Source organism: Chlamydotis macqueenii, chromosome 10, assembly GCF_036417535.1.
Source record: "Chlamydotis macqueenii isolate bChlMac1 chromosome 10, bChlMac1.mat, whole genome shotgun sequence".
Lineage (NCBI taxonomy): Eukaryota > Metazoa > Chordata > Aves > Otidiformes > Otididae > Chlamydotis > Chlamydotis macqueenii.
In genome coordinates, this window is record NC_141565.1 from 19,186,422 (window position 1) to 19,212,069 (window position 25,648).

The following is a 25,648-nucleotide window of genomic DNA, read 5'->3' on the forward strand; positions in this document are numbered from 1 at the left end:
CCCCCCCGCCATGCGGCTCTCCTGCAAGGTAGCGGCGGCTCTGCTGTGCCTGGGCTGCCTGCTGCTGCTCTATCTGCTGGCGGGCAGCGCCGCCGCGCCCCCGCGTCCGCCGTCCGCGCCGTCCGCGCCGCCTCCCGCCCCCGCCGCCCGCCGGCAGCCGCGGCTCAGCCGGAGCCCCCCGCGAAGGAACCTTGTCGGGGGAAAACTCGCCAGCGCCAGGTAACGGCGGCGACTCCGCCTCCGCGCTCCCGGACGGTGCCGGGAAGCGGGAGCTCGCCCGCTCCACGCGTGACCGGACGGCGCTCCACGCGTGACCGCCCCTGGTCCTGGTCTCGGTTTGTGCCCTCGGCGGGGAGCCCGCCAGGCACCTCTTGCCCGGTCCCGGCCCCGGCCCGGCCGCTGGAGCCCGCAAGCCCAGCCCCACGCGTGCCCCGACCCTCCCGCCCCGTGGGTCCCCTCAGCCGTGGCCGCTCTCTGGTGTGTCTTGCCCCCCCCCCCCCGGCCCTTCACACACTTCCCTTTCCCGGATCTTCATCCCTTCGGCCCTGCGGGTGACCGGCGATTAGAAACTCTTGCGCGAACTGCTCCGGCTGTAGAAGTACAAACTTTTCCCTGCGTGTTTCCACTTGGAGTGTGGTTGCCAGAGATGCCACGAAAGTGCGTGGAGGTGTTACCTCCGCCTCCGATCCCCTCGTCCGAGCGGGGCGATACCTCCTCAGCGTGCCAGTGTGAGGGAGGCCTCCGAAACAGCTGCTTTTCCGTGAGTTTTGGCCTTGTTTTGAAGGCTGACGTGGGGAATGTGGTACTCGCTGGCTGGAGTCCGTGAGGAGCCGCTGTCAGCCTGGAGAGCTGCGCTGCTGCGGGTTTGTTCTTCATGCTGCAGGGGAAAGGGAAGGTGGCAGCCTGTTTCTGCGTGGTACCACTGGGTTCCAAAGTGCGAGGCGCTGACGGATTTTAAGCTGTTGGGATTTTTGTTTTGAATGCTTTTTATGTGTAAATTAATTTAGCAGAACTTTTTAAAAGCATGATATCATGGGCTGTTGCGTTTCCTCTTTCGGCACCTTACAGGCAGAATATTTTTTTTTAAAATGTAGTTACTTCAGAAAAAGATACGAGCAGCGTGCTTTCGGTGGGTGGAGAACTGTTTTCCCCCTTGCATTCCAACTATATTATGGTCAGTGTGACCTCATAGATCTAATTAACTTGGTATGTCTTTGTGTCTTTCATTCATGATTTCACAGCGCTGTTCTGAATGAAAGACTATTCCTGTTTTTTGAGCTCCTGTTCCTTAACTTATTAAAGCAGTTGGTTTCTTACAAGCATTGTTACCCTACTGAATGCAAGAGATGTTTACTGTGGCTGAGAATGGATCATGGACAGAATTCAAATGCCTGTATTAAAGCAGGATTATTTCCACTAGCAACTGTACCTCCTGAAGTCATTTTTCTTGAAGGCATATCTCTGCGATTATCATGGAAATCAAGAAGAACGCTGAAGGAAGGAGCCCAGAAAGTATGAAACTGCTAGAGAGTGTAAACAACTGTTCCATTTCAATTAGCTTTTCAGTGAGCATCTTCATGTTCTGAAATTTGACATTATCTAACTCTTCTATTATTTATTCACTTTGTAAGTACTTTTTACAAGGTCTGCCACACAAAGACAACAACAAAGAGCAGAATACTGTATTTAAATGATACCTTTTCTTTTTTTTTTTTTTTTAATGGGGTTTAGTTGTTGTTTTTTTCCCTCACATCTGTTGGCAGGGCATGATCCTGCTGCACCATTGGCACCAGCAGGAGTTTGTGTAACTGACAAGCACAATTCTGTGGGTCCAGTTCTGCTCCTTGCTGAAAAAATCTGTATTGTGTTAGTTACTACTAGAATAAAATTTAAGTGAGGATGTCCATATAAAAGAATTTAGGGGGAGGGGGTAACATAACGTGGTGCAAGTCAAGGAGGTGCCTGCCTTTCTTGGACCGGCAGAAATACCTGCCAGCGAGTGCTGTTCTGCAACAGATCGCATCCATACTCACACGATGAAGGCATCAAGTGGTGGGGTCTGCTTGGCTTTAAAAGCCTGATCCAAGATACACTGAAAGGAGTGTGAGGCAGTTTCCAGAAGGCTTGAATTTGGAGTGGAAGTAACAGATAATGATTTAACTAGTTATTAACTTCAGGAGTGAGTATTCCCATTGATTTAATAGGCTTTGCTTCTGCATGTGCTTACAGTAAAGCACATCTAATGTAACGTGCTGAATCAGGGTCATTACTGCCTATTCATTCCTATAATATGAATAATTATTATTTTAGTTACTCCTTATGAGCAAAGGAAGACTTTTTTTTTAATTTGATGTGGGAGATCATATATGATCTAACTGTTTCCTATTATTTTTCAGAATAATAAAAAAATCTGGTTATGACTGTGTAAGATCTTGTGATCTGATCATGGTGTATGTGTTTATATGTGGACTGCATGATTGATTCAGATAACCTTAGTGAAGTTTTGTCTACATGAATGTAAAAAGTGGTTTTCATTCAGTTTTGCTAAGTTTTTGTGTAGTTTCATCAGAAGAATGTGGGTTTTGGTCTGAACTCAGAAATAATCAAAGGCATTACCTAGGATGTGCATTTGCTTTGTAAGAATCAGTCATGTTGCAGGCAAGGTGAATTGTAGTTTAACTGGGATTTTGTAATAGTGCTTTCTGTAGTCATGTGATAATAACAGAAGACATTAGTTTTTAAGTTTTAAGAAGTGCAGGTTACTTCTAATGTCACACAGCTTGACTTAGTCATATATCAAATGTTAGTAAATGCATTCATATGTCCTGCTTTGGTCGTTAGATAGTTTTGGTGAATCTAGATGAGCATTGCACTTAAGGTTCTGGTTAGCTTTGAAAACTGATTTTTGATGGTGATTTTACTGATCCTTCCTCTTGGAAGTAGCAAGTCCTATGGCTTCAGTAAGATTTTTTTTTTTTCATATGAAGAATTGTAAGTATGTGCCAAACCAATGTGTGCAAAGTATCAAAAAAGCAAAAGGGTTATTTAACATTTGAAGGGCAGATGTGACCACACTTTCTATTAAACCGGTGTGGCAACGCTTGGGAAGTGAACCTTTGCCAGAGCAAAACATCTTTTCCAGAGCAAAACATCTCTTAGATGGCAACCTGTCAAGATAGTTTCTCTTTCTGTGCACACATGGAAGTTTGGCTTGAGTCTGATAGCCTATAATAACATGCTGAAGGCCCAAATACCTCATACTTCTCCAACAAAGAAGCCACTTAATAAAAGAAGATACAAATATCCATTCTGGGTTTGAGTGGTTTTCTCCCCCTTTCTCTGAGTGGTAAAAGTAGGTTGAAACTTCAACAATATATTTTTTTATTGTCAGCAGCTACAGTCAGTTTTGTGCAACTGCGTGGAAGTGAGAACACTTTGTTTAAAAACATCTAGACCCTTTGTAATTTATATTTTAAAGTGTGTCAGAGAATGTGTTTCGCATAACGGAGCCACTGCTGGGACGTTGACTCAGTGTTGACTGTGCGGAAAGGAGCCTGTTTAGTGATTCACCAGTTTTGGTACACTGCCTAAATTTAACCTTGTTTATGCTGCAAGAGTAAATGAGATCATAATACAAAGAAAGTTTCAAAAACTAACAACTGTATTGCATTTTGTAAGAATCTGCATGCATTATCTTTCTCTCAGGAATAAATTTGAAGGCTTCAATAGATTAGGAGGCTCTGTAACGAGATGGGAATGCGCTATTTTGAATGGACCTGGATTGATTTAGGCAGGCTTTGGGTTAATTATGTTTGAGACACTTTGGCTGTGACTGATAAGAAAATTTGCGTGTAATCTAAACTTTTAAGGCCTAGAAATATACACTATTGTACTTGAGCACTTGGGCTTCTTCTGCGATGTCAATACCCATGCCTGTCAGAAAAAAAAAAAGATGTATGCAGTAAATAAAATACCATCAGGCGACTGGCTAGGAGTTGGTCTGTGTTGTTGGAAAGCCTTTGCTGTAAACATTTTATCGTGCTCCATCTTATCAAGTCTGTCTTCAGCTGTTTCATAGGGATGTATTCTGCAAGTATTTTGTGATGCTTTCTGTAGTGCTTAATCTTAGGCAACAGTGCTTAATTTTAAAGCCATGTAATAATAAAGTAGGAGAAGGGGAGAGCGTGAAGCAATCTTCTCTGAACAGATGGGCAAAGCAGGGAACAGCGAAGAGTTTGATACAACAGCAGTAATGTTGTATTAGATCTATAATATATCGACAAGCTACATTTATGTACTGAAATTAGAAGAAGGATATCAAGGCAACAAAGACCTTGTCTATCTAGTTTCTCGTGAAACACTTTAAACTTTAAGGCCCAGGTCACAGTATTGTTTTAGATTTAATTTAGGTCATTAAATCCAGTTAGACACTCTATCCATAATCAATAAGTTGGACTATAAATGAATGAATGCACGTATAAATGTTAGGAAGAATTGGCCAATAACAATAATAATTGTAGTACTCTGTGGATCTATGTGCTCTTTAATGTGCTTGGAAGTCTCTTGAGGTAGGTAACTGTTACTACTGTAACAGCTGTTCCCATTTTACAGGTAGGACAACTAAAGGAGAATGAATTAATGACTCCCCCACAGCTTCACAGGGGCTGACTTAGTGAAATAGAGCCGAAAACAGAGCTTACTTACCCTTCAGCTACTACCCAAGTACTTCTCGATGTCAAAAGCCTATTAGTATCCTTGCTTGATAACCTAGCAATATATTCTTTCTAGCTTGCCAGCTGTTTTTTATTCTGTGTAACGAATTTTATCCTTCATACAACTTACCACAGTATTAATGTACTGCATGCTTTAAAACAAAGTATGTATCTTTCACCTGTTCCATTTGTTGTCTATTGCCTAGGCACATCTGAGCAGGTAGTGTTCTAGCAAACTCTTAGCTTCCTAGTATTTGAATCAACTACTGGTACCTACACAATAAACAAACATTTGAATTAGAGGAGGTATGCTGTATTGAATCAGGATTCAGCGTGTACCTTATATGAAACCTCAGCTTAAAGAAGACATCTGCAAGAGGGGATCCAGATGAGCCACCGTAGCCATTTATTCTGTGTAAAGCAGAAGCATCCTAGATGCTCTTGGTCAAACTGAAACTGTTTTGATTTAAGACATTGGCTGTATCCTGCAGATTTTTAAGGAATATCCTTTCATCCAGATGTTACTTCTCCCCATCCCTTCCTCCTTGCACTGTATGTATGTGCATGTATAAGGAGAGGAGGGGAGTTGTGATGTTCTTTGCTGTGATCTGCTTGTTTGCCTTCTTAGCAGTTTGACTTTGACAGTAATTTTGTAAAGGCTAAGCTCAAATTGCTGTTAAATGCATCCTGCTGTGGCACTCTTACTCCCCTTTCCAGCTGACCTTTGTTTTCACAGTCCCCTTGGTTTCTCTATGTACTTATAAAAAAGATGCAAAATGTTGTGTCCCAACACGCTGCTGGACCGTGTTGCTGCTTTCCTCTCTTGTTCATCTGTAGCTCCCATGGGCTTACGGGGCATCCTGCTTTCATCAAGGGTGGCTTCTGTCGAGTCTGTTCTTTGGAAGTGCTTGTCTACATGTACTGGATTTTTCACTACAAAATAGCTGCATAATGGAAAAAAATTTGCAAAGAAAAGCTTAGTGCTTTGCTGTTGGGCTTTGAAATGTTGCAATAAAAGCTTAGAGTTTAGTCCCTCTCCCAGTGAATTCCATTGCCACAAGCTATATCAAAGCAGTTCTCATCCTGCATATGGCTTGATTTAGAGACTCAATTAAGAGGAAACATTAAAGAGATAGGGAGAAGGGGGAAAAGGGGATCTGTGAGCAGCTAATTATTCACTTCAATAATTCAGTGGTTTTTACACTAATAGATTGGAAAGTAAATAACCACTTCACATAGATGTAGTATTCCATTATTTATACACTGATGAAATTGGTGTTTAATTAAGACTAAAGCCTTTTAAAGACTTTAAACCCTTAACAAAACATGTTGTTCTGTCTAGTCAGTAAAGTACCATTGCCTGGTATTCCTAACCCAGAAGTGGATTACTCTGTGGTATAGAACACTGCTGTTACACAGAGCAGCATTTTAATGTCTGGAGAAGATAATGACAGCTTTATTAACTGTCATTTTTCTCTTTATTTAGAACTTTTGCTTCTAGTAGTAGCTCTACTGATTAATTGTATGTATGTAATTGTGTGTACTGAGAAGAGGCAGGGATTGATGTCCTCTGTTCAGTGATGTCAAGAACTGGTAGTGATCTACGATTAGCCTTTTGAACTCGCCTGTAATGATTATGATGCTTGTGACTTAGTTGCTTTGTCAGCACACATCCATCTAACGGAGCAGAAATGTGATCCATGTTGGAATGTGAATACAATATCGTGGAAGCATTCCTGGAGGATGTGATTTTGCCTCCATATTGATGGGGACACACACACAAAACCAAAAGGCCTATTTTCAAAATGCCTTCAAATCTTCAAAAGGATCTTGATTTTTCTGGGTAACAGGTAGCTTCAGTGTGCCTTTTACATGTTGATTCCCCTGTAGTCTAGGTGAAGTTTATTTAAAGCCCACACAGATGGGTCCTAAGTGAAATACCCAGTTTGGCCCTTGACTGCTTGTCCAACTCATCTGGGACATGTGAATGTGTTTGTTTTTAAAAATCTCTGTTTTAGCAAAACCTCAGGGATTCCGTCAGGTGAAATGGAGAGCAGTCCTTTGACACTTTGCCAGTACCTTCAGGCCAGGATTAAGGCATGCATTTTTAACAGCAAAATTAATTAACTGTTAGAATAATTTACATATGGATGGGGTGGGTTTTTTTAAGTAAGGACTGGATGTCTTCTTCCAGTCTAGCCAAAAATTACGGGCCTGGTAATGAAATTACTGGATGTAGTTCTGTAATCTGCATTGTGTTAGAAAGTTGGCTAGGTAGTAATAACCGCTAAGATGGAAAAAAAAAAAAGCTGTAATTTGCACAGAGCAAGTTGTTGTCTGGTTTGAGGTGCTATTGAATTAGTTTCATCTGTGTACGTAGTGTAGTGATTTGTGCAAATCCAGAAACAGGAATAACCAGAAAATTTCTGAAAATAGCCTATTGTGTTGTAATTTTAACAATCTTAATTTGTACAATTGACAAAAATTGGCATGCCACTTGCATGTTCTGTGGATATCTAATCAGAAAAAAACCCTCCGGATCCCTTAAAAAATGAAGGGAAAGAAAGAACCCTGATATTATTAATGTGGGCTTCTCCTCGTGTTTATCTCAGTACTTTTTATATGCCTGTTTATGAATTTTCAGGAAGCCTGGAGAACAGAAACATTCAAAAGAGCCTTCATCTTTGCAATGCATGCATCTGGCAGTTGTGGCATGTGGGGACCGGCTGGAAGAGACACTAATCATGCTGAAATCAGCAGTTCTCTTTAGCAACAGAAGACTCTGTTTTCACATTTTTGCTGAGGATTCCCTTAAGCCTGAATTTGAGAAGAAGGTGAGTTTCTTTGTCATTTGGTAAATAAATAAATGAGTTAGTTATAAGTCGCAAATCTCTGAGTAAAATTACATTGACATCAACAAGTAGCAACTAAGCGCATTTTTTACTGTACATGGTTTATAAATATATATTTTTTTAAAGCTATATAACACGTAGTGTCTAATTCCTCCCCCCATGTCTTTCAGTTAAAGGAATGGCCTTCCTCATATACAAAGAAGTTTGAATACAACATTTACCCAATAACCTTCTCAGTAGGAAATGCTCAGGAATGGAAAAAGTTATTCAAACCATGTGCTGCCCAGCGCCTTTTTCTTCCGGTAAGGCACCTGGATTTCTGAGTAGGAAAAGGTTAACTTCACATAAAGGAAGTTTTGCTGGTGTAATATTAAAACCATTTTCAGGCTGAAATATCTGCTTAAAGATATTTTAGTTTATGCTTTAGCAACTTAAAAAAAAACAAAACAAAACAAAACACCAAAAAAAACCCCCAAAATAGAAATCCAGCCTAGCTTTTTCTTCTGCTAACAAAGGATACGTGTTTCTTGTTTGTCTCTACTTCCATTAGCTTCTCGGACTCTTAGACTCAGTGCGAGAGCTCTTTCAGAGCAGATGCTTTCAGGGTAGATGCTGCATGCCTTCCATAAATAACATTCTTTTCAGCGTGCAGTCATCATATCCTCTTTACCCGCTATCTCCCTTTCCATATGTTAGCCCTTAGACTGATGTTTTCAGCAATCTCTTTTCCTTGCATTTTATTTCTTTTTCCAAGACTGTCAGATTTGCCCTTAGGGTAATAATTCTAGTGTGCTCAAAGTCAGGTTTCATGCAAGAGCCCTGTCTGTCCTGGGATCTTCAGCTTCACTGAAAATTTGTTTTCTTTACTGTATAATACTTAGTATTATAAACTTGGAAAATATTTAAGGTTGCTGGAGAGGCAGGAGGTGTTACATGTGCAGAAATATCAGAAATTGAGAGAACTTTTGCAAAAAGTATTTTCTGTGGAATTGAGAACATCTACCAAAAATATCTTGTGCATTGCTATTGATTGGGGTGACTCCAATAAAGTGACATGCTGTTCACAAGATCCAGATTTCTTCGTTGCTGTCTTATGAGAAAGGGGGGGGGGGGATGACACAAAGAAATCTTTACTTTCTCAGATGGAAATAATCAGGAGACAGCTGCACATCCAGATACGTAGGCTATGAATACATATGTGAGAAAATATGTGCTGTCAGCAGTTCTGTTTATCTGCCATTTAGGGGTAGACTATTGAATGCACGAAGGCCAGATGGGCTGAAAGTAACTCCAGCTTCAGCAGGGATCCTCTCTTCCCTGAGTAAATATTTGTATCACCTGGAAAATAATCCCTAAGTCTTAGCTTGTTCAATATAGATTGTAAGGATATACCCAAATGGGATTGTTTTCACTGGGTAAGCACAATTCTCTGTTCTTCCTATTTCTGTGGCATTTTGTGGCATTTTGGTAGACTATTATAATAGAAACAGTTTCACTTTTTATTTGTCATCACCCATCTGATGACAGAAAAGGGTTATGTATTCATACTGATTCTGTTAAGCTGTGCAGTGCTTTTTTGGTTCCTTTTTTTTTTTTTGTCACTGGGATGTTGCCGAAGTTCTCCAGTAACTTCTTGTAAGGAATCTTAGACTGTTGCATGTTGTCTCAGCAAAACTAGAAGACAGCTTGAACTGTAAACGTTTGTTTCTCTTGGAGCAGTTGCAAAATGTTGTGTGTGGTCAGACTGAGGTTTATAGCTTTGAATAGGTGTGGTTGTCTGAGAGTAGTTACAGCTGACACTAAGTTGATATAGTAAAGAAAACAAGTTGTAGTGATCGCCAAGGTGGCAAGTGGCCAGTTGGACTTTTGGTGCTCAAGTTTGCAGCCTGGCAGAACCTTGGGCTGTTTCTGTCTAATTTCAGGCACCATTATTTTTATCAGTTCTTGATAAGGAGGTTCTGATGTCCCCTTTGAATGAGATAACGCTGTAGAAATCCAGTCCGCACACAGCAGAAGCAGTAAGTTTCTAGTGTTACTGTTTAGAGAACTATTTTGACTTGTATTTTAAATAAAAACCAGCAGGATGTCAGTATCCTTTTTTCCTTATCCTTCCCCATCCTAAGCATTTTCCCCCTGCAGTGGCATAAAATGTGACTGGATTTAAGGAGGACCTCAGGAGAGCAGTAGTTGAGTTTATCAGCTGTTTATCCCTCAGTTGTGCAAATTGTCTTACTCCTGATAATGCTAAGCCTGAATGGAATTTAAGTCTTTAATTCACAAGTGCTTCTCCTGCCAAAGAAATCTCTCTCCTGCAGCACCAGCAGGCATGTGAAAGTGGACAGAAGGGATGTGTTATGGGAAAATTGTGTAAGAATCTTTCAGTAGTTTTACTTACTGATAAAACTAGAGCTACGGGATGTGATCCTGCAGCTTGTAGTAATTAATTATTTTGTCCTGGGTAACAGCTTGATGTATACATTGAATATTGGGTTGCTAAAATACTAAGAAAGATAATACGGCTTCCTACATTTTACAGAGGTGTTCTGTGACATCTGATCACATTCTCTACATATATGCAGGGAAAGTAGATCCAGCCTCCGTGTAATCTCACAAGTCTCAGTCTCTTGCTGCAGTCTCCTACAATAAATCCATCAAAGGGAGTTGTGAAGGCAGAATAAGGAAGATAGGGATCCTCACATGAGCACAAAATGAAACTTTAAAAATAAGCTAGAAGGGTAGTGCTCTCAGCAATCGCTTAAAACTGTTCTGTAATGCTAACATGGATGTTAAGACACCAGGTGAAGAACTGTCTTCTGGTCTCAGGGATGTTGCATACCACAGAGCCGGCTTGCAGCTGTCTCTGTGTTGCTGTTTTGGAGCTACCAAAATGACCAGCTGAAGTATCATTAAATGCTCAAGGGATTTTTGGATGATTTTAGTTCTAATTGTAACTAACATTTAGAACCCTACTCAAAACACCTAATCTACTAAAGAGCTTTTAAGATAAATTAGCAATATCCCTGTACTGTAGATGTACGCTTGAGTACACTGAAGAAGTATCCAACCCAGTGGATCAGTGACAGCACTGGAATAGATGCCAAGACCTTATCTAGACAAAAGTCTCTGTCTCTGTTGTAACACGAGTTAATTGCTTTCTGCATTAGCATCAGGATTTGTGATTTGTCCCTAATTTTGGATAAAGCTCTGACAAACTGCCATGCTAGCCGTTTCGAACCGTTAGGTAAAGCAGCTTCATCATACACCAGTATGTGTTTACACAGTAGTGTGTTATTACTTGCCAGCCTTGCTAGCACAGGGAGAATCTATGGAGACAGAAGTTGTGAAATCAAATTACAGATAATTGAGTATTTAAGTGAAGTGTCAGGCTAAATATAGCAGTTCTGTGCAGAACTTTTTGACAGATTTACTAAGAATGCTTTATATAGCTAAAAAAAAGAAAAAAAAAAATCACACTTCTTTTAAGCTGTAAGTGCCTGCAGAACGAGGAATAAGACAAGCAGAGTCAAGCCGTATTCCTGACCATTCGTTTCAAAAATCACAGCCTGTCAGGTGTGTCTACATGGTTTGTGCTAGCAAGCGTGAACTCACACTACCAGTTGCTTATGCTGCAGGTCAGATGCATGTCATTTTTAACCTGCAGTCCTGTCCCTCTGGTTGGCCCTCCTGGCAGGCTCGGCGCGCTGCCAGCCCTAGCTGTGCAGCGTCTGGCTCAAGCTGAGCAAGCTGGAGCTGGGTCTCTTGTACCACAGGCTTGCCTTGCGGTACTCGGCTGCTTTCAGCATTGAAAATCAGCAGAATCAAAAATACATCCTCTCCTCTTGTATGCTTTTTGAATAAGTAAAAGCTAAATATTGTTTTAAGGGCTGTGTAAAGCCTAAAATATTTTTTTAAAACTGTGTTTAGTTTGGGAGCAGTGTTTGGCAACAGAGCTACCTGAAACCTATGGGACATTGGGAATGCTGGAGTTACTTAAATGGCGTTTATCCCCAGTGTGACTCCAGTGAAATCCCAGGAGCTATGCAAGGAACAGTTACAGCTGCAATTTCAGACATTAAATTCCCCTACCCAAAGGTGAAGTTAAATGCACAGCCAGAAGGGGATGTGATCAATTCAAACTGACATGCGTAGGTTTTAAAAACGTCTTAACACTTCACACGTGAAAGAGAAAAGTGTGAAGGGCTTAAAGGAACTGGCACGGCTTCTCTTTTAGCCTGCCAGGTGTCATTGCAAGGCAACACCTCGGACACAGGCGAGGGAAGAATCTTTTGACAAACCAGAAAGGAGAGCGTATGAATCCTGGGTGGAGTGATACAGGCGGAAGGCGTGGGGTCAAATGCTGGTAGGCACCCACTTCACAAAGAACTGAAATACTTGCTTGAATCCACTTGTATATAGGAAAATGATTGCAGTCCATTGACTTCCAGACTTAAATGTATGTGTATGTTTACAGTTGCTGAAAGAACAGTTTTCTGCTGGAAGAAGCAGTGCCCAGGCTATCACTTATGCTTGGGAGCAGTGTCCGTATGCACCCATTAAACTTCTCCCTTAACTCTCTGCTGGAAAATGCCTGAACTTCTCTCTCTACCAGGGCACCTTTAGGAAAAATATTATGTGTGGTCTACAGTGTGCTGTGGATCTCTCAGGCAAAATCTAATAGCTTCTGCTCAGTTTATATTCATGTGTTGCCACTTGTCTTAGGATAAATTTTGGGGCAATTTATAAAAAATATTTTTATATTTTGATTTTATGTGATCTCATATAGTAGATGCCATTGAATTAGAGTTTCTAGGTGCTACAGAACAATATGCAATATCCAGGATATCCTTAACCCGAAAAACCTTTTATTCTTTTCAACTGTCTGTCTTCTGTTGATTTTAAAGTAACTGTCTTTTTTTTTACTTTTGGACACCAGGATACATAATGTTTGCAAATATTTGCCTCTGAGCTCTTAGTGTGTTACTGAACTATTTGTGTCACTCATTTATTGATACCTCCACATGCTGTTTTGTATTTTTTGTGAGAAAATGGTGTGTTGCTATAACCTTCCATCCAGCAAGGTGATCTGGATTGTGTTGGACTTGTTTACATGGAATCTCTTGTAAGCATAACTTTTTGTTTAAAATGTAGAGACACTTGACTTCGGCTTGTCCTGCTGTGTAGGAAGAACATATAGTTACCATGTCAGAAATACAGGTGAGGGATTTGTTAAACTTGGCTAAATGTCAATCTGAATCCCAAAGTGTTTAGTCAGGTGAAAAATCTCATTTAAGTCCATACTCAGGGATTTGGCTTCTTAGTGGATGCCAGTTGCACCCACAGATGCTTAAAGGTATTTCCCCCCGCCCCGCTTTGTTCAAAATCTTAATGTTGTTCACTCTCTTTCACAGGAAATCTTCAGTCACAATACATTTGAATTTACGTAAAATTCAGTTTCTTCAGTAGAATTAAGTTACCTGCATAAATAGGAGAGTTTGTACTTAAAGAGGACTTACAAGAAAGATGGGGACAGACTTTTTAGCAGTGCCTGCTGTGACAGGACAAGGGGTAATGGTTTTAAAATAGAGGGAGGCAGATTGAGACTAAATATAAGGAAAAAAATTTTACACTGAGGGTGGTGGAACACTGCCCAGGTTGCCCAGAGAGGCGGTGGATGCCCCATCCCTGGAAACATTCCAGGCCAGGTTGGCCGGGGCTCTGAGCAACCTGATCTGGTTGGAGATGTCCCTGCTTCTGGCAGGGGGGTTGGACTGGATGGGCTCTAAAGGTCCCTTCCAACTCAAACTCTTCTGTGATTCTATGAAAACCAACAGCCTTTTGGATTTGCTTTTCAAAGAAAGAAAGAGAAATAGGGCTTTGGCTGAGACTAAAGTAAGAAAATTGTAGGAATTCCTTCAGGAATTTTTGGACAGTTTTAGCAAATAATGAACAACAACAACAACACAGTTGGAACTGATGGTCAACTTTAGCTAATGCTATTTATTACTCAACAAACATGCTTACAAATAGCTGGTGCAAGCATCAAGGGAATTTTCTTGAACTGTGAAAGCGCTATATAATTTGCCCTGCTAAAATGAGGAGCGTGTAAAGATTTGGATAGCCACAAGGGGGAACATTGTCAACAAGAATAAATTAAATATCCTGGATCTAATTTACAGTATACAACCTTCTGACTTGACTGACTTTACTGTGGTTATTCCTGATACAGAGTCCGATAACAGAGATCAGAGTCTGACCTGATAAGTTTTAACATGACATTTCTATTAACGAAGCAAATTTTGTCCTTCAGGAGGATGCATAGACATTTTTGTGATCGATAGGGTTTTCTTAATTAATGCGAAACATTTGTATATATTAATACTGAATGTAAGTCTCCTAGGAGCACAAGGTTGCAGTAGGAAAAACAGTCATTAGAAAGGCGTAAGGAAACGTGATACCAAATGGAGATGAAAAGTCCTCTGTTGTACCAGCTGAGCCTTTCTGTCTGTGGGGGAAGCTATATGTTTCACCACTTACACATCTTGAAAAGAACTAGCAAAGCTATGTAAATATCTATTCTTTGCATTTTATTTCTGAACTGATATGAAATAGGCCTTGCAGGGTTTTTCTGAGAGCTTAGTGAATTACTGTTTCATATGAAGGTTAGAATCCAACTTCTGTGGTCTGGTAGCTGTTCCGCTGTGCAGCTTGGGAAAAAAAATACAAACAAAAAAACCCCAACAAATAGCAAGCCAATAAACTGATAACTGTTGTTCCTGTGTGTAGTTACATTTCGCTGATAAATCAATAAGCTCTTTCAAGTTATCAGTTTAAAGTAACAGTACCTTTTGCCAATAATCTTCCTTTTTGTTGTCTACTTGATTTCTTTTTCATCTCTTCCTCTCTTCGCTGCGCAAACCCAAAAGGTCATTTTAAAGGATGTGGATTCCCTCCTTTATGTGGACACTGATGTTCTCTTCCTGAGGCCCATCGATGACATCTGGCACATCCTGAAAGAATTCAACTCAACACAGCTAGCTGCTATGGCCCCAGAACACGAAATACCAAAGATTGGCTGGTATAGTCGATTCGCACGTCACCCTTATTATGGGACAACTGGAGTAAATTCTGGAGTGATGCTAATGAATTTAACACGGATACGGAACACTCAGTTCAAGGTGAGAAGAAATACAGCTGTTGCAGAAACTAATGATTTATGTATTTTTCACTTCTTGTAAAACTTAGTATAAAATTATATGAAGTTTGTAATATAAAGAATCTGAAAAATATAGATTATGTATTTGGATACTAAAATAAATTGTAGTGAAAATGATTATTAAAACAAATGAAACTTCCTCAAGAGGCTGGAGCACTGAGAACTTGCAGATGAAGTCTGTTAGCAATAGTAAAAATGGCTTCTTCAATATTTCATTTTCCCTTGAAAGATACATGAGAGAATAAACTCAAGGATCTTCAGTGCAGTCACTGTATTTTTTTTTTTTAAATTGGGAACCTGGATGTAAATATCCAGAGAAACTGGTAATTTTTTACGTCTGTTGTAAATAGAATTTTGTATCCTTGCTGCAGATCAAGTGACTCCATGAATTGACACAAATGAGAAGGGAACATTTTCACTGGCATCTGACGTCTCCTATCTTTTGTGAAAGCCCTGACTTGTAAAATCTGTTTGTTTCATTGAGCACATATTCTCCAATCTCTTTTAAAAACTTTATTTACCCAAAGTGGTCTTGGTCCTCAGTCAAGGCCGGGGGTTTCCTATACCGCCGACAGGAACAGCTTGAGCATAAAAAGTCCCTGCTCTCAATATCATAATTCCCAGGATAGGTAATTTTTAGTCTGCATTTTTCCTCAGTTTTCACCTTATCCCTGCATTTTTGTATTTTTCCACTTTTTCTTCCTCCTGTTGCTCAGAATAGGAAGATTGTGAATAGCAGGAGCTGACATCACAGCTGGACCCAGGAGACCTTGCTTTCCTGTTTAGATAAACAAGAGCAGAGTCAGCTCTGCTGTGCCAACCCCATCAAGGCTTAACACTTCCTGGCAGTTCTTTGTTTTCCATCCAGGTATCTGACATGGCTTAGCAGACTTACAAACGTGCGGGTACCGCACTCTGTCACATCACTGTTCACAGCGTTAACCCATTGCTTCTGTTTTTCTGCCCTGCAGAACAGCATGATACCGAGTGGTTTGACTTGGGAGGAAATGTTATATCCATTATACCAAAAGTACAAAAATTACATTACGTGGGGAGACCAGGATTTACTAAATATAATTTTTTACTTTAACCCAGGTAAGTAGTGATTCTCGGAGTAATGATTATCTGAATTAAGACAATTTCTTCAATGAAAAAAAAATTTTTTTAAGTTTAATTTATTTTTTTTAAAGTGCTATTTGTTACTTATAATATACGTAATGTACTCTGGCATGAAGTTAATGCGTAAATGCGTCTAGGATTTGCAACTTGTGAAAATACTCCTGAAAGTGGTGGAGGTAGTGGGGCTCAGACTTCGTTCCACTGAATATGTCAAACTGTTTTCTGGAGATGCTGAGGAAAAAAAAGCATCACTGGACCAGGGCGTAGCTGAAAAATATTTAGTTTCAGATGTTTATCTGAATGTGAAATTGCCAAACTTTCTTCAAAGCTATGCTCTATTTTTCTGAAATTCAACTGAATTCTGATATTTATGCAAATGAGTAACAAAGCAAATATAAACAGAAAGTTGACACAGCCATTGAAATATCTCCTCTGAAACTTGGTGCCCTCTCTACTTTCTTTCCTTCACTAAAAGTTACTTTTTTGAGAAGGATGCTTCCAGACTCTCAGTGGAATGACCCATCCTCAGCAGGTACCAGGACGGTATCACCTATATTGTGCTGCTTAGCTGTGTGCATTTTCTGCTCTTCTGTATGCTGCTTGCTCTGGGACTGTGAAGAGCTATGGAGGACTTCAGATCTCTCAAAACCTGGTTCTCAGAGAACAGATCACATAACCGTGTGGACCACTGTGACTAATAAGCATGTACTTGTCAGCCCAGCAAAATGTTGTATCCAATTCCTGCCTGTTACTCTTGCACAATGCCTCTGTAAACAACATTTTTGGTTTGTCCTTCATTTCCTCTTGAATTGGAGTCATACTCACGTGAGGGTCTATTTCCAAGGAACGGGCAAGTTTAGGCATCCTCATTTTAAAAGGGTGTGACTTTTTCCACAAGTGCTGAGAAAGTTTCTGGAAATTCAGTTTCTTGTAAGTATTTTGTATTGGTCATACAGAAATTACTCCAGGCACTTCCAAAACCAGCAACATCTGAGAAATACAAGGATGACAAAATTGTAGCATAGTATGTGCTTCCCAAAGAAGCTGAGAACCTTATTTCATGCTTCTGAATATGCTGAGTATCCATTCTTATTTGCTTTTCCTTGTTTCCTATGTGACCTTGTATTCCCTCAAGTGATCTTAAGAAGAGAATAAGTTTGGATTTATCTTTATTTATTCTGTTCCTTTTCCTTTTTCTCTAAGGAGTCATAGGGTAGGTAATTTGATATACCCAAATCCAGGCAAATAAAAGGAGAGAGCAAAAGCAAAGCAATAAGCCAACATCTGTTTACTGCAGACAGATGTCCGACGTCAGTGTCCCTGGTACACCATGTATTACCCTCAATCCTAGGGAAAAAAATAAAGTGGAAGAAATCTTCATTATGAAATCATAAATTAATTTTTTTAAAAAAGTGAATATTACAGGAATAGGGTCTACTGGAGGAAGAAAAAGATGAAGCCAGATTAGTTGTGAAGTTAAACTCAAGCTGATAAGTGTGGAGGAAAAAAACCAACGATTGCAAAAATATTTTAATTTTGTGATGAGAGCACTCTCTATCAAGTCCACATGTTGAGATTCTTTTCTGCACCGTAGTCTGTCTTTTTCTTGTAACTGGTAAATAACTTTTTACAAATTACGTAACATGAGACTGCACAAGAAAAGAAAACAAAAGAACTAGATACAACTAAAACAGAAAATGACACTTTCCGGAGGGTTTTAAACCACTGGATTGTTGAGACTGGCCTAGGAAGGAATGTCAAAACTGCTGCGGATGGCTTTTTATAGATTCGGTGCATTGGCTTAAAAACACACAGAACTGTTACCTGGGGCCTGAAGAGATGCACCCTTTTTCCCCCCCTCCGGAGGCTGTTCTGATGATGAATGGATCTGAGGGCTCACAGAGCAGATAGAGTTTGAGTCCAGCTGTGAGAGCAAAAAATGCGCAAAGGTGTCACAGTGAGAAGATGATCAAGTATACTGAAGTGACATTGTACAAAAGCTAATAAGCACCTGATGCCATCCTCTCTCCATAGTGACCTGCTGGTGAGCTGTACTTGCAAACGTCTGTTCAGGGTTAGCCAAAGGATGCCTGTTAACTCTAACATGGTTTGGCTCAGGTGTTGCAGCTCTTCCTATCCTTTCGGCAACACTGGGGAGCAATTCTGAATGTGTGATAGGTCAGAATGAATGGAAACCACCTACAATCTACCCTTTCTTGAGCAGCCTCCTGCTAGAGAGGGCTTGAGGGAAGAAATGTTTCAGAAACTTTTTCTCCTGCTTCTTCAAGAACCACACAGGACCAGCTGCAGACTTCCTGGGAAGCTAAGAAAGGCCAAGTGAAGAATTTAATCTTCAGTGCTTCTGACATGACCTGCTGGCATACTGCAATGATTCATTGTACTCCATTTCTGAAGCAAAAAGCTCACAGGGACTGACATGATTAATTATAAGCATATTGCAAATACTGTGGGTGCATGCAGAAAGTTTAGGGGAAAAAAAAAAAAAGAATCAGTATGGGAAAGGAGGTTACAAGCCCTTTTGAGAAATTAGACTCTCTTTAAATAACCTGGACCTGTGAAATTAATGGATGTCAACTCTTAAAAGGACTGCGCATAAAATACACTACCTCTACCTTCTGCTGTATCTCCTTGTAACAAATTGTCACAGCCTCAATGAGAGCTTCAGCAGCAAACATTACATATACTTTGCAAGCTTTCCTGTGCTGTCTCCAGAAGGATTCAGGATCTTGCATAACCCTCGCTGCTGTGTGTGTGCTTCCCTGTAACTCCGGAAACGTCTTACTAGGGCAGAGGACCCTGGATAGTGCCACCTGGTGCATGCTCCTTGGGTTAGATTCTGTCACTTTTAGCTTTGTAAAATGCTCTCTTGGTTTATATTTGCACCCAGACTTTGTGTCGCCCTCTCTTTCTGTTAGCTCAGGTCTAACAGTGCTGAGATATGGATAGTCATGCCCTGAGGAAAGGAAACTTCTATGTCTAGCTGCTGCTTGGATATTTGCACAAGAAGTAACTGATTTTTTTTTTCCTGATTGTCAGTCCCAGCTTTTTCACAGAAACATGATTTAATTTGTTGTAACTCTTGTCTGACGTGTCTTTTTTTTCTCCCCTCCCCTGACCAACACTGGCAGAGTGTCTCTATGTGTTCCCATGTCAGTGGAACTACCGGCCCGATCACTGTATGTATGGAAGCAACTGTAAAGGTGCAGAAGAAGAAGGTGTCTCTATTCTGCATGGAAATAGAGGTGTCTACCATGATGACAAACAGCCTACATTCAAGGCACTCTATGAAGTCATACGTGATGTAAGTGTTCCGTCTCGACAGAGGCAGTGCTTTAATTTCAGTGTAGATTACTGCTGTAACCGGTCACTCAGATGGCTGTTCCAGCAGATCAGGCTGAGCGCGTACCCATCAGACACAAAACAACAAGGTTGCTTTGGCCTCTCCTGTCTTACTGCATGTGTGTATTTGAGATGATGTAAATGATCCTCCTTCGTATTATAGTAAACTTCTAATTAAAAAGGCTGATAAACTTCCAAAATGCCATTTTGTAACTAATGAAAACTAATTATTCTTTTTTTTCTCTTTAGTTTCCATTTGAAGACAATCTCTTCCAGTCTTTGTACTACCCTCTGCAGTCTAAATTTCTGGATACAGTGCACACTTTATGTGGGAGAATTCCACAAGTATTTTTGAAGCAAATTGAGAAAACCATGAAGAAGGTGTATGAAAATCGTGTCATTGTCTACCTGGGGGCCAATCACAGATACTAAATGTAGTTATGTTTTTATGCAGAGTGTTTAATTCTTACACCTAGATCTCATGAAGCATATAAATGAAAAGTATGACCTCTTTCACTGAAAATCAGAACTAAAATATTTTCCATATCCAATTTCCTAATATCCCTGAAATTGCAAGAACAGAGGAGATCCTAGAAGTCTATCTAAACTGTCCTTTCTTAGGGCTTTTGTTCCCTTCTTAAGTTTCTCTAGGTTTTAACAGTGATGATTCTCACTTCTATTTGATGAGTTTAGTTTGTTTAAGAACAGCTGTATTCACGGTACTTTTTTCAAGTTGTGCAAAAGTTTTTACTGATCTCAGGCTTAACAAAGAAGTTACAGTTTGAGCTACATAATATATAGGGAATATAACTCTTGATAGGGCAAATATTCCTGTCAGGAGAATACTGAATTACAGAAAATATCTCTCTTGTGATAGGATGAGGTAAAATTTACTGTAGTAAAGAGTAAGTATTTGCTTAAAATTGCACTTCTGTCTGAAGGTGTATTACCTGCTATTCTTCACATGTAGGACCTAAGATTTCTCCTACTTAACAGGATCAGGGGAATAGAAGTGCCTGTTCAATTTGTATCTTACAGCACTTTTTATCTAGTGATTGACATTTTTCCTCTCTGCTCTTCAGTGGTTTTGTGAGGGCTTCTCATGAAGGAATTAGAAGAAAAATAATTACAGCATAAGTAGGAAAACAGTGTACAAGGAATGGGAGGTGGATGCAGTGGAAGCTGTGGCACCTGCACAGCTAATGGAGAACAGAAAGAATTCTTTCTTGCATGGAATACAGCCATGGTCTTCCCCTCCACTATCTTCTTAAGAATGTATTCCCTAACTTGGTAATACTAATTACATTAGACACAGTCCAATAATACTGTGAATGAAGAGTACAAAACTAGGTACTATTGATCTCTTTTCCTCTTTAATTAATCCTCTTTAATTGCTATTTACTGCACAGTAACAAGAACCGTTCTTCCATCCCTGTGTTGGGAATTTGAGAATGCTGCCTCTCACCCCCCTTTGCTGCTTAGCCAGAAACGTGGGGCACAGAAATGTATTTCTGCCTGGCACTTTGTTCCTGGAAGAACAGAGTTATGTGCTAGGATCATAATGAACGGCCTCAAAGTCAAAGAGGATACAAGATGGCTTTGATGTTTATTTAAAATATTTCACTTAGGTTAGATTTTGGAAGTATGATCATCTTGGGATATGCACAGACAAGAGCTTATTAAAACTCCCAGTAGCTGAAAGGTGCTTGGGACAAGTCACGGTGGAACTGGAAGTGAGGATGCTCGTAAAGAGCAGTGACACAAGCAGACTCCCAGAGGACATTTTCTAAGTGTAAGCCCTGAGGGGTGTGTGTAGGTGAGTGCTTAAAGAAACCAGCAGAGAAAATGATCTTACTTTCAAAGTCTGTTCAGCAAAAAAAAAAAACCTTAGCCATTACTTGGAACTGCTCAGTTTTATATCTAATAGGCAAAGTAGGAGATGGGTGAGGAGGATGAGATACATGAAGCTTTTCTCTAATGAAAGGAAAGCTGATCCAGATTGTACATCTTGTACATGTGACATACATTTATAGAGATAAACATTTGGGGTGTGTGGATGAGGGAAAGGATGTGTTTCCTAAGTTAAAAAGTAGGATTTCTGAAGAACTGTCATTTGGGGGGTCTCTACCCTGTCCAGTCAGGACTGATGCACAGTTTCATAAGAAAACAGATTCCAAGAGAAGACCTTTTATCTTGCAGATTCCTCTCTCCTCGTGTGGCAGCTCATGAGAGGAAGGAAAATGCAGGCCTTGCTGGCATCCCAGGCTGCCAGATAAACAGGCTGTACACAGGATGAAGTGCCAGCAAACTTTTTCCAAACACTAGAGTGTGAAAATGTCTGTGACACACCCGTAAGCGTGCTGTGTGAGTGACACAGCATGGCAGACAGCATCACTACAGAGTCATCCGCGAAGAGGAGGTGTTAAGATAGAGGCTTGGAATAAGGGCCGTACGGTCTTGGTCCTAGCAGTTTCACTGCTGGTCTGTGCTAGTCTTCGCAGGCACGACAGACAAACAGAAACATCTGGTGTTTGCATCTCTGCTGCCAATTCTGATCAACAGTTTGTGATGTTTCTGACTCAGATGCATTATCTCGCAGCGTTTGCCACATAAGTGTAAATCAGCATGCAAAGGACAGAGGCAGCTCTCCATCTATTTTGATTGAAAGCCTAGAATTTCCCAGTGGGACCCAGAAAGGCCTTTAAACTTCAGTGTAGATGTTACTGTCTCTCACAACTTGCCTTAGTATTTTCTATTTTAACTGAAGTTTTGTTTGCCACTTAAAAAGAACGATACATTTCTAGCTACAGAGAAAACTTTGAAAATGTAACCCAAATTGAAGACTTCAGAACGAGAAGGTGATAAAAATGAAAAATTCAGCTGGCTGTTTTAAAAAGTTTAAGATAATGTAAGCCTAACATATGACAGGTAAACCTTTTAGGCTAGAAATACTGAGAACTTGTAAAAAATATTAGCTTGCTTTTTGATCCTTATTTTCAAGTATCAGGGTAAAGCTGACTGTAGGTCAATCGAGGACAGATGAGACGCATGCTGGGTGCTCTGAATGCCTCATTTCTATGGTATCTACAAGCCACAGGAAGTTGCAGAGCAAAAGTCTTGTTGCCCAGACAGTTGCAACTCTGGTGCTAAGCCTCTGAAGTTTAGGAGGCTGTGATTGTGTAAGCTATGATTCAGCAGAACCCTGCAACTACGGGCACATTAAAATGAAGGAATGGAATTCATTACAAAACAAAGGCATTATTGCATGTAAAATGATGAGAGATTGAAAAAGTGCTTTATATGTTTACAGGAGGTGCTATATTATGTTTAGAAAGAACTGTGTTAGGTTCTCAACAGCTATTAAAATATATGAAGTATATGCTTTAACATGAAGAATTTTGTTAATGTATTATCAACTTGCAGGAAGAATGGGGGAGGTTCCCCCCACTGTGCTTTTTCTGAGGAAAAAAAAAAGCTATTATTTGAGCTCTCCAAAGTGTTTTAAAACAATTATGTAACTTTCTTGTTTTGTTTTTGTTAGAACTATTAATTTATATTTTATTACAGCTTCCAAAACCATGTTATATTTTGGTTTTAACAGTAGTTGATTCTGATATTAATCTTACTTAGAAACAAGTTTTCATTCATTTCGTATTTCATACTTGTGGCTAATTCCTTGTTAATTAGCCTTCATTTATTTTAATAATGGGATGTGTAAATACTTACATAGAGTTCATAGCCTCGTTTCCCCTTCCTCTCATGTATTTTAGTTATTTCCAATGGTGTAATGTCACCAAACCACCTTTGCTAAGGTAACACCTTGGGCAGTGTCATTGTAACATAGGGTGGAAACAAAAATAGTTTTCTTTAAATGAGTAGAAACTCCAGCACATGGAATGTATTGATAACAAAGGAAGAGAATAATCTTTCACACCGAGAAAGAAACAGCAGGGTACAGGCCAGAGAACTGTGCCCGGGTTGTTCGAACAGAAGCCCTAACCCAGTGAATGTTTGATACTCGGAATTCTACCTGCGTAGTCAGTAGGCTTATATGCAGTGCATAAAGTTAAGCGTGTAACCAAGTCCTTGCTGTATCAGCGTCAAATATTCAGGTTTTAAATTTGCTATATTATACTTGAACTTGCCGAAGATAGAGAAATAGAGGCTTTATGTTAAGAGCTGCTGAGCACCTCCTTTTAGCCCAAAGCCATTTAAGAAAGTGTCAGGCTTACCAGCGCACATCCTACAACAAAGAACTGCCGGAGTGGGGAGCAATTGGTTGCATCGTGTCTGTAAGGTGGGAGTTTTTCTAGGCTGTTTGCCTCCATAGTGCAAAGTGGGCTTAGATGGCCCCGCTGTCGCTTCGCTTACAGGTGGAAACTGGAAACTGCTCTCTGTGTGTTTGTGTGTGTGTGTGCACAACAAGAGCGTATGTGTAAAGAATTCCGTGCCTGTTCTGTGTCATTTAATTGCTTGTGTGTTTTTATTTGACAAGTGCACCAATTGTTTATAGCTCCCAAGGAGGCCTAGCAGTGCATTTCTGTGTTAAGATCCTTTGGCTTGCAGTACAAATAAATGAAGTTCTAAGCAAGCTCTGTATTTTGATAGTTTTCTTTTAAATATAAGTTTGGGGGGGGTCTGGTTGGGATGGAGTTTAGTGATATTTCAGTGTACGCATACAAGGTATGTCTGCATCGAGCAGAGAAAAATGTTCCTCTTACTGTAGTGAGAGAGACAGAGACAAACACATACATTTGATTTTCCTCAAAGTGCTAATGGGCCGTGCTGCAACTCCCATTGTGTTACGGTGACCGTAGATCAGAACCTCATCTCAAAGGAAACGGAAGTTTTTATCTTTTACTTTTTACTGTTTCTGCATTATCTTCTGCTCCTTAAAGGATTTGGTCATTCAGCATAATTTCCCTTCCGTTGTATTTAATTTTATTTATTAGACAGTCATGTGTGGTCACTGCTGTGCTGTCCTTTGGTGTGCTGTGACACCTCTGTGTGACAGAAGCTGGTGAGCTGTCTATTCAGCCAAACCAGTTGTCTGCCTGGTGATGAAATTGTTTTCTTGCTTGCTCAGCTGTATGGTATGTTGGGCTCAGTCACACTCTTTGAAGTCAAGAATGAAACTGCCATTGATATTAATGAGAAAAGGTAAGGCCAGCTGTAAAACAGTAGTGCTCTGTACAGCGCTGCTTCATCTCCGGCCTGGGCAGTGTTTAGTTGTGTGCTGTCTGGCTACATGCTCCCTAATCAAACTGGTTGGTGATGCCCTGATCCAAGACTTTTCACTCACAGATGTGGCTTCAGTCAGTATTGCTGTGGGGAGACAACGTGGTTTTTTTGAGGTACAGGCTCAGCAGAAGTAACGTGGGCCCAACAGCAAACAGGGTGGACATTTACCTGTTATCTGAAGGGACCTGAACCGCGATTTCCCACATCCCCGTTGCTGTACTGCTGGATTTGTTACGTCAGCCTAGGTCTCAGTGGTTGCACCTCTCTTACATGGAACAAATCAACTCTTCACTGAAGCAAGGTCTTGGAGCTCAGGTACCCACAGCTGAGGGACCTGAGTACTGGAATAGTCTCTGACTCCAGGAGACATCCTTCTTGTGGAGCACGAGTCCAAATGGAGCTCAGCTGTGATTTTACATTCATCCTTGTAACTATGATGCTAATATAGAGATAACTTCTCTGCGTCTGTGACATTTAGAGCTGGGAATAAAGTACGACTAACTGAAAAATATGTGAGACTTTAATGCCAGGATAAATCTTGACACTTTATCAGCTTTAACACAAACAGTTGATCATATAATTTCAAATCATTTCCTTCCCACTTTTGCCAAGGAGAGACTCCTAAGAATGGGGTACCTGTAAACATAAAGGAGACAACTTCCAGAGAGTGTTTTGCTCCTCTCCATCAGATATAGTCAAATATTATGCTAGGAAACAGACACTAAGCACCTGTCCTGAGATGACACAGATACATGGGTTGTCCCCCACAGAGGCTGGAAACATTCCTCCACGGTGCTCTTGAGGCACGTGTGTATCTGCGCTGGGATCCATACAGACTGCGGCCTCCCGAGGAACCATCGTTGGCGCAAGATAAGGAATTGCTATTTGTGCTTCAAAAGAAACAGCAATGTTTGGAAATTTTGCTTTCATTCTGGATTGGAATAAAAAAACAAACTGTCAACACTTCTTTTGAAATGAAAATGAAAATTGAGACATAACACCAAAATGAGAACCAGCGTGTAAGATTAGCAAATCACTTGGTTAATGTTTTGAGGTAAAATATTTTGTTTTGACTTTCACATTTCTATAAATGTGCCATAATTGCTTATGTTATTTTGTGAATACCACAGTATAGTCCAAAGATGTGTAAC

At 40.3% G+C, this 25,648-nt stretch overlaps 1 protein-coding gene across 1 annotated transcript; it reads left to right on the forward strand.

The window, feature by feature from the left end:
* Positions 1-23,847, forward strand: GXYLT2 (glucoside xylosyltransferase 2). The gene is made up of 7 exons (XM_086755825.1): positions 1-219; positions 7,357-7,546; positions 7,735-7,866; positions 14,488-14,739; positions 15,749-15,872; positions 19,046-19,218; positions 19,506-23,847. The coding sequence occupies exons 1-7, from the start codon at positions 11-13 to the stop codon at positions 19,686-19,688; spliced, it is 1,263 nt and encodes a 420-aa protein (XP_086611951.1). The 5' UTR covers positions 1-10; the 3' UTR covers positions 19,689-23,847.
* The last annotated feature ends 1,801 nt before the right edge of the window (positions 23,848-25,648 follow it).